The sequence below is a fragment of the Pundamilia nyererei genome, unplaced genomic scaffold, assembly GCF_000239375.1.
Source record: "Pundamilia nyererei isolate P.nyererei 1_Seehausen unplaced genomic scaffold, PunNye1.0 scaffold00271, whole genome shotgun sequence".
Classification (NCBI taxonomy): domain Eukaryota; kingdom Metazoa; phylum Chordata; class Actinopteri; order Cichliformes; family Cichlidae; genus Pundamilia; species Pundamilia nyererei.
This window is the reverse complement of record NW_005187672.1, coordinates 146,082-155,477: the sequence shown is the minus strand read 5'-3', so window position 1 is coordinate 155,477 and position 9,396 is coordinate 146,082. Positions and strand designations below refer to the sequence as shown.

The 9,396-nt window shown below is 42.8% G+C and overlaps 1 protein-coding gene across 4 annotated transcripts in view; it reads right to left on the bottom strand.

Moving 5' to 3' along the window:
- Window positions 1-6,428, bottom strand: part of LOC102196227 (RNA binding protein, mRNA processing factor) — a 39,074-nt gene extending 32,646 nt beyond the window's left edge. For 2 of the 4 annotated variants that reach the window (XM_005750370.2, XM_005750371.2), the window contains exon 1: window positions 5,866-6,425. In XM_005750370.2, the coding sequence (XP_005750427.1) occupies window positions 5,866-5,928 (63 nt within the window). In that variant the 5' untranslated portion in view covers window positions 5,929-6,425. Of the gene's footprint in view, window positions 1-5,865 lie in introns of all 4 variants that reach the window. The other 2 variants (XM_005750373.2, XM_005750372.2) reach the window with 2 other exon arrangements.
- Between the last annotated feature and the right edge of the window lie 2,968 nt (window positions 6,429-9,396).

The window sequence follows — 9,396 nt, the reverse complement described above, 5'->3', positions numbered from 1 at the left end:
ATATATTATATTATATTATATTACAATAAATTCTGAAGTCCTACAGTCAGCAGCTTTACTGTGACAAGAGAAAAAGCTAGTTTTCTTGTACATTTTGCTATGGGTAACATTTTCTCTAGTTTTTTCAGGTCTGACCTTGGATTGCTAATTCTTGCTGGTCAGCCAAAGGGCGGCTGGCACGCAGCTGCATAGTCAGACTGGCACGTTTCTCCCTGGCTAGATTGTGTCTTTAAGGCTTTTCCATGTCCATAAATGGTCCCTATGTTCAGAGATCTCTGCGTCAAGAGTCCATGGCCCTGAGAAGGGATAAGGAGTTTGTCTGGTGGGACTAAATTGGGTGCACGAGAGGGGGGGTAAAAAGAACGGAGAGCTATGAAAGTGCAGAAGAAGAGAGAAATTATAAACAGTTACTGGGGTGGAGGGAGGGAATGTGGGAGGAAATGAAAAGAGTACGATAAGGAGGTAGCAAGGGAAGAAAAAGGGTGGGACATAGAAAAGGACGGAGGGAAGGAAACAGAGGGGAAGGGAGATAAAACTGTAGAGAGGGAGCAGGAGAGGAGGAGGGGGGGGCTGGTGGCTGGGCACAAAATAAAGAAAAAATATAATGCGCTGGGCCACCATGTGCTGCCAGCCTTGGCATTGGTTGTACCAGTCTCTGGAACTCTAGTGAGGGTATCAAATGCCATTCTTGACATAATTTTCATCATCGGCAACCCCTCGTGGCCTGTGAAGGAAACAGACCACTGCCTTCAGGATAGAAAGGTTTCATCCCAGCATAAAGGCGATCACTCAGAACAACTTTGCATCGATTGGGAACGACCCTTCCTTTTAAACTGGATCAAAACCATTCCAGCAAAATGCGGCCTACTGCAGAAAAAGCACTGGACGGCCTCATCGTACGGCCCTAATTACTTTTGTTTCCCTTTAATTTATCGAACACCTGAGCTGAGACAATGTGGAGAGCATAAAAGGAGAGCGAAGGCAGGTGCAAAGAGACAAAGCTGGGATACTGTATACAATAAGGCAGATAATTATAGCTCATGAGTAAGCAATATTAATCAGAGGTGACAGATGAAGTGCATAAACACAGTATTACCAAGCAGAACAAAATGGCTGGCGCTGTCTAGGAAAAAAGCGCACGCTTCCTTCCGCTGTGCAGCATGTGATTTATTTCAAAGCAAGTGACAGGTAAGGTTTTTAAAGAGGAGTAATATACATATAGAGGTATGTATAATTATCCACCTGGATACAGTTATTATCTCTGACTTTTGTCTTTTCCCCTCACATCTGTTTTTCAGGCTCTTTTGCCAGCCGGCTGCTCCTGACGCTGAGCCTTGTTGTTGTCTTTTCAAATACCTCTTGTCGCGCAGCTGACAAACGGCTAAGATAAGATGACAATTCCCTTGGCGCTTTTATAAATAAACGCCAAACTATCAGACGGGTAGATAGAGCAGGGTTTTACTGCTTGCCTGAGCCTGTATAGGGATTTTTTATCGTGTATATGTCTATATATCTGTCTGACATAGGCTACTTCACAGACAATCCTTTGGATGTTTTTTCCCTATCATGGCCACTTTACCCTCTATACTCCCCTCTGGTCATGCTTCTTGTCATAGAGAGTTAATATATCCTTGTGCCCTTTTCATAGATACATGCACATGTACAGACCACACACATGCCCACGCCACCGCGCTTACAGACTGGCACCGGCCTTCATCCGCTTCACCGTGCTTCTCCAGCAGCGTAGCTCCCCACCTACATCTCTTCATGGAAAAGGTCACGGTGGCCACATGACCTGCTATTTGAAGAGGACCTGCTAGATACCCAAAGCAGGCCAAGCACAATCCAATTACACCCCAGGGAGATACGCCACATTTGCTGAACTCTGCTTGAGTGATATTCGGTTTCTCTTCGGGCACTTGTAAAGATCCACTTAAATGTTTATGATCAGCTGGGAACAAGAATCAACAGATGTCTTACAAGTTTCATACTTCTGCTGCCTTTGGAGTGTTACATCCGGGGGAGAGACAGCTCCGCTTTCATGTAAACTACGATTTTGAGTAAGAGACTGTTTCACCTTGTGGAGGAACAAATAAAAAGAGGGATGTTCTGTGCTCAGTCATTTGTCAAAAGGCAAGAGGTTGGCTGGTGGACCTCCAAGTTTGGTGTGGGGAGATTCAACTTAAGTAAATACACTTTAGCTGGAGGGCAACTGACATCAAAGAGGTGAAAGGTCAATCTTCATTGGGTGAATCGGTCAGCTACAAAGCATTCCATGTAGTCATACATTCACCTTTTCTCTCTGTAGTGAACTGCCTACCAAGTGCTAGAAAATCCAGGCGAAAGATCCCCATCAGACCCCAGAGCCAAAGGTTACGTGTAACAAAGAGAGGATTTTGTCTCATAAACTGTCTATAAGTCCAAACATGGTCCTTTCTCAGTAACAGAAGACCAGAAGACTTTATTCAGTTAATAGCCTTAATTACTAACAGATAATCAGTGTTGCAAATCACTAAAATGTGCTCATTGTGCTTACATGTGGTTTTCAAATAGGGTTGCACACAAATAACTGCCTCACTTCAGTAAATAACATGCCATTTGTCAGTATAAAGATTTTTTGCATTGCCTAAATGCTCAAAAATAGCAATTAATAAAGATTTAGTAACGTCTCCGGAAAATTTCACAGTCACTGGATTCCAACTTCTATTTATTTTCCCAGCAATCAGGTATCCGACTGATCAATAAATCAGCTAATCGTTTATAAACTGATGGGATTAATTTGAGGTGAACTGGGTTGTTTCTTCAGTGTGTCCCCTTTGTCATGGACCGTCTCCTTCCTGATAACACATCTGGAATTAATCACTTGAACTCGGGGTTTTCTGAGTACACTCCACATCGCTGCCGCCGCCGCGGTCAAGGCTACAGAAAAAACACGCTAGGCCGATCTATTAAAAGCATCTTCGAGTCAAGCTTTGGAAAACCCGCTCCAGGTGTCTTGTCCATACAAGGTCTGGAAACCGGACCTCGTTCAAACTCTTATCTTTTGACATTCACCAATAAGGCGACGGCGTGTCACCTCGGCAGCATCGGCGAAGTGAAGTGCCACAGTACGCGAAAGCATCCAGAACACCTGATAATGTCGCTTATCAGAGCGGCTCATGAGATTAGATGCTGCCAGGCCCCCGAAACCTGCATACCTTGCCTGCAACAAGACCATGTTTGGTGAGCGGCGGTCCGCAGAAGATAAACATTAAGCATCGTCGAGCTTTCGTGTACACAGACGACGGCATGCGGGGTTGAGCAATGAAGCGGGCACGAGGAGCCGAGCTCGCTGCGGTGCTTTACCGGTGCGAATCAGTGATCCATTGAGTCACATACTACACTGCCCAAGAGGAGGGGCGGAGAGCTGCTGCTGCTCAGCATGTGAGAGTCATACCAGCAAGGCTGTTAAACTTTGGCTCTCTTGAGGTTATAGTTTATGGTTACCTCTGTGGTGCTGTTGCTGGCATTTTTATGCTTTCTGCATCAGGTGAAGGGACATTTGTGCAGACCAGACTTTCATGCAAACCCCCCCCAAGACAAGTCAAACTAAGTCAAAGCGTGAATTAGTCTGAGTACATCCGCACGGGCCTGCAAAAAGCTTGAACATGTATCTGTGCATGTGACAAACTCCCTGCTCCTCTGCATGCAACACACACCGTTCCACAAAAGATAAAGTGGTGCTGTCTGACCTTAACGTTAATTCACCCAAGTAAATGTAAGTCCCTGCCGGTCTGGATGGTTTCCAAACATTTCCAAAACCATTAGATCTCTCTGGCTATTAGTCTCCTTTTAAGGTCTCTGTCTGCCTGCCTTTTACACAACCTGCACCTCATCTCTGAGCTTATGGACATCACAGAATTTTTAATAGCTGGGTAGAAGTTTGGAGCCTTGTGTCTTTGGCGAACTACAGCTGCAGCTAACACAGCTTATTTCCTCGTAGACCTATCCTGCAGTTGAGATCTTTGAATAATCTGACGTCCTCATTTAACTGTTCGGTCTTACAAAAATGATCCGTAAGCGGCGTGACTGTAACCGAGTGTCACGAAAGCAAAAAGAAAAGAAGCAAATCCTCACATTTTGAAAGCTTTCGTGCTTTAATATGATCAGTCACTCATGAGAATGAGCAACTAAAACATTTCAGCTACAAAAAGCTTGTGTCGATAGTAACAGATCAAGTGCTTTTCTTGTGTTTTGCCCTATTTTGGTTTAATTATAGCTGTGTTGTGCTCAACTTAATTCAAAACAGGCAGGTGCTTAAGAAGGTGCTTTAGACAAAAAACTCAAGTATTTCTCTGGCGTCAGCTTCTGAAATGTGAGTATTTGCCACTTATGAGACTTTTAATTGGACATATTTGCAGTTTGTACAGTTAGATGGTCATACACAGACATCTTTTGGTGCTGAGTAGTCATCTTTCTTTTGTTGAATATGTTCATTTTACACGGAGTAGTTGTTTTTTATTAGATTCAATAACAAGAATACCCTCAGGGCCGTGTACTGGTTACAGAGCCCTACTTGACTGACGTGTTGTTAATAAAAGGAGAAGGTGACACAAGCTTTAAACTCAAACTCCCTAACCTCAAGAAATCAGCTCTTTGGTCTTTACCTCATCTGTGTGGTGCTACAGCAGTTCCCCCACATCCATAGCAACCTCAACAGTGGACCAAATATGGTATTACATCAGGCTGGCTACATCTCACTATTCAGTTACAAAGTGTCTAACGCTACACTGAGACCTAATCAAATTGCTCCAAGAGAAATATCTGATATAATCTGATACACCTTCCTTACATCACTCGACTGCGGATGTGCAGAGCTCTGAAATAACAAGTCTGTCATTTGAAGAGAGATTCATCTGAGCCAAAGAAAATCGCCTCATGCAAGGAGAGCCGTTGCAGGCTTATTTACCAAAGAGGAGATATTGTTGGGCCGGATTGTGCAATGTTTACAGAGGAGAAAGGGAAGAAATGAGGCTATTATAGAGATAGAGAGGAAAACATACTTTGAGAACACGTTAAATGGATTTCCACCAAATGTTTTTCTTTCTTTCTTTTTTTTTTGGGGGGGGGGGGGGGGGGAAAACAAAGCCATCCTGTTTGTGTTTAGATGTAATTAGAAGAGGCTATTCTTGCTCCACTGTAATGCAGTGGGCTCTCTGTTACAGCCTGCTATTACCTACATGTTGCAGCGGCAGTTGTTTCAACTTCAATTGCTCCCTCAGCTTCAGTGAAAACTAATTCGCCCTGGCTCTGAATTCCCTTTACTACTGCTTTCCAGTGCTGTGTGAAGTCTGGCTTTATTGTACAGTAAGACACAGCTAGCAATGCCGTAGCACAGCCAGGAAAAACACAATCCTGACTTCAAAGTTATTCGAGACTTGCTAGTTAGTGATTCATCAGTGCTTCGTGCCCTTCCCGGTTCTTGCTGCTGTTTTTAAATTTAAAAAAAAATGACGGCTAACTTCAACAAGGCTACAATACAATTTAAAGAAAAGTAGAGAGACGTAAAAGTGAAGACAGGTGAAGAATTCAGTGCAATAACAGCGCATTACCTGCAGGAAACCGGTGATAGATGCTGTTATGAGCGAACCATACAGTCGGTCTAATAATGTAAACAGCAACACTGGAAACTTTTATGAGGTAAAACCAGATTACGGCACAGAAAACAAACAAACCAGCATACGAGCTGCACCTTAATGAATACAGGAGTGGAGGAAAAGAAGCAGTTAGCATGACTCGGTTTTTATTAAGGATGTCATTACGGGTCAAGGGGCCACCCACAGTATCACAGACAGACGCTCGAGCACCTCGGGCTCGCATACGTACCTCCTCCTCGTGGTTGGTGAATTCACTCGGCTCGTTTTCTTTCTCGGGTTTGTTGTTATTCATTCTGAGCGGGACTCTTTCTCACTTTCACTCGGACGGCTCTTCTTTTCTTTCCTTGTTTCCCCCTCCTCCTCTTCTCTCGCTCTCTCTGAATCTGCTTCGCGCTGCGCTTCTTCTCCAGGACCCACAAATTCAAAGCACCCTCCAACAGTCCGCGCGCGAGCCCGCTGTCCCCCTACTGACCCGAACTTCCCACTAATTTGGCCACATCAATGATGACGGATAAACCTCATTAATTTTTATATATATATATGTACATATATATAATTACAATAATTCGCTGCGGCTGATGTTGCTGTTGAGTTGGATATTCCTCGGCATTCTCTGGAAAGCCTTACTTTTCGTCTTTTTTTAATTAGTATTATTTTTCCAGAGCCTCTTGCTGTTGCTGTTCCCCAAATGAAATACAGTAATGTTCACCGGACCGCGCCGCGAGCAAACTTCTCTACCCATCTCCTGCGTGCGGCAGGGGAGGGGAGGAAGAAAGGGAGGCGGAGAGCGGAGGGGAGGGAGGGGTTTGGTGTTGGTTGGGTGGGATGCACCCTCTGCTCGGCTTTATCAAGATTTATCAAGTGCTGCAGGAGCTTCAGTGGAAAATCTGTACCAATCACCCTTTGGACCACATGAATGTTATATCTGTCACCACAGCACATATTCTTATATGTCCTGGTTTTATCCTTTGTTTTGTTTTTCATCAGCTGCTCTGGGCCTTTATTACACGTGCATGTTCTTATAGTGTGTGTTTCTTATATATTTACTCAATGTCAGAGGTGTACAGCTAACTTTGATCTAAAACTCCTCTTCCTGTCAGCCTATAGAAGTTTAACCACACATTTAACCCCACTTTTGTTTTAATAAAAGAAAAAGAAATATGTGAAAAAATTAAAATTACACAAAAGGTTCTGTTAGCTGCGTAAGAAATGTGGTTATGTTTGTATTTATTTGTTTGTTTGTTTGTTTGTTTGTTTTTACTGTGAAAAAAACATAGGAACTTGAACCAGATTGGAGTCTTTGGTGGATCTGTTCTGGCCCCTGGGCTTTATGTTTGACACATCTGCTGTATGTTTAAGTTGTGATATTTTATATGAAACCAATTAAGCATAAAGCCTGGAAAAAGTAGAACTATTCCCTTCAAATGAATCTAAATTGAAAAACTGATTTTCCTCACATTGTGTATAAAGAATATTTTTTTCAAAAGTCTTTCGTTTGGTAATGTCCAGACCTTTATTAGACCTCTTGAGAACATTCATAAACAAAGTATGGACACAGTTAAAAACACAGTCAAAGTATCTGGGGAAATCACAGACTGTATATAAAAGATGGCATCAAACACTGTGACATCGCACTTTGGTTCGTCGGCTTTTGTTATGAAGCATAATCCTCCACTGCAAAACATGAACAAGGTTTACAAAATAGTCTTAATTTATTATTCAATATGAAGTGAAACGGGTGACTTAGCCTATAAACTCAGAGGTCAGAGCAGAAAGCTGTTTTCTGATAAACGTGTGTATGACAGGAAGTCTTTTTGCAACTACAGCTATCACCACCTGGCTTCTTTCAATAGAAAGCAGATTTAAGGCACTTTCTGCACTGGCTTCATTTGTCAGAGACAGAAGCTACATTCATGTTTATGGGTGCAGCCACAGGTTGTAAGGGATTAATCACATAGACACAGGTACTTGTTAATTAGTCCAAAAATAACATACAAAAGGCTGTACAATTAAGATAATCCACACTATCACTGGATAAATGTATAAAAAATGCTCCAAAGGCTCCAAACACTACAAACATGGACAAAAGGTCAAAAGGAGTTCATGGAGCCTGGCTGACACCTAGCAGCCTAGTCAACCACACACTTAACTTTAAAACAATGTAAACTGATCAAATGTATTTAAAAATTCAGTATCTGTACAGTTGTTATGTAGGGAAAATATGTTTTTTAAACTATGTGTTTAGTTTTGTAGTAAACTTGGGCCATTTGACTAGAAGTCTACAGGGACTGACTCACGTTTGAAATCAGCCTCAAGTGGACATTTGAGGAACTGCATTTTATGACTTTAAAATTTGACTTCAAGGTTGCTGTTGGGGATTAAATTCAGCTGAAATGATTCAGCACTCAGCAGTACTACTACATGCATGTTTATTGTTTTTCTCCCCCCCACACACATCTATACATGTGAGATGTTCTAGTCACTCTCGGTGACCAACACTTTTAAGTCTCACTCACATTCGCACCTACAGGTGCTTTTAGGACTGCAAGATGAAAACTCCTCATATAAAAATGAATCACCAAGGCTCAAAGCCAAAACTTTATTGCAGTGGGGAAACAGCACAAATCAGCACACTGCTGTGCTACTGAAAGTATACACGAGGCGTGTGAGATTGTGAGACAGTCTTTTATACTGAGTCTTTATATATTGGTACTCGACACATGAGCAGCCTTGTATAACCGTTAAACCCTGATCAGTAAGCAGCTATTACTCGTAGTATATTTTTCAAATGCGTCTTCATGTTGCCATATAGTTTTATGCACCATAGTTTTAAAGTCACTGATTTTACTGTATGTCTATAACCTGTTGACTTATTAACCAAGTTGCACTGCAAACATGGTGAGCATAAAGGCATGCCCACTCAGGAGTATTTCTCCCCTCTTGAAACGCAGAAGTCAGCAAAATTCATTGTCTGCAAAGCAGGAGTTACAGACAATTATCAACCTGACTGCTTAATAAATTTCACGTGGCTCTCAGTTCATCAGTTCAAGGCCTCGGAGGGCTTCTGCCGTTTCACCCGAATGGTTCTTCTCAGAGTTAGAGCCCGTCTCTGTGTGGATTTACAGTGAGCAGGTTGAAAACAAAAGAGGAACTGGAGATAACACCTGTAAAGTGCTCAAGATTGGAGCGTGATTAGTTGCGTCACTTCACGGTGAGCTCACTTATGACCTCAGGGTGCAGGGGTAAAAAACGACAACAACAAAACAGCTAAACCCTGGAGGTGTGGGAATAATGTTGCGACAACAACAACAGGAGAAATGCTAAAAGTTAAAATATTAAAAATGTCACTGGTGTTGCCTGCTGTTGTCTACGGTGAGGGCTGCAGAACAGCCTTAAAAGCGGCGATCAGGTGACAAGGCAGCCTCGAATTGTTTTTACCGTTTCAAAACATTTATTTTGAGCAACTGCCTCACTTTGTATTCCGCCGTGAAAAGTTCAGGAGCTGACAGCAGCTCCGTCGTGGGGACTTTGACTATATGTTGCGTGACACTTATTGCACAGGACAGGAGCTCGCTTTTTTATGACAGCCTGCGCAGAAAAGAGAGAGAGTCTGTCTTTTTTTTGCTGAACTTGCACCTCAAAGGCAACAAAAGAAGGAAAAAGCAGTCGTCGTGGATGGGTCGTACAGATTTCTGCTCTTTCCCCTCCCCGATCACGTCTGTATCAATTACGCCGCGTCTGAAGCGCGCGCGCCGAAGAA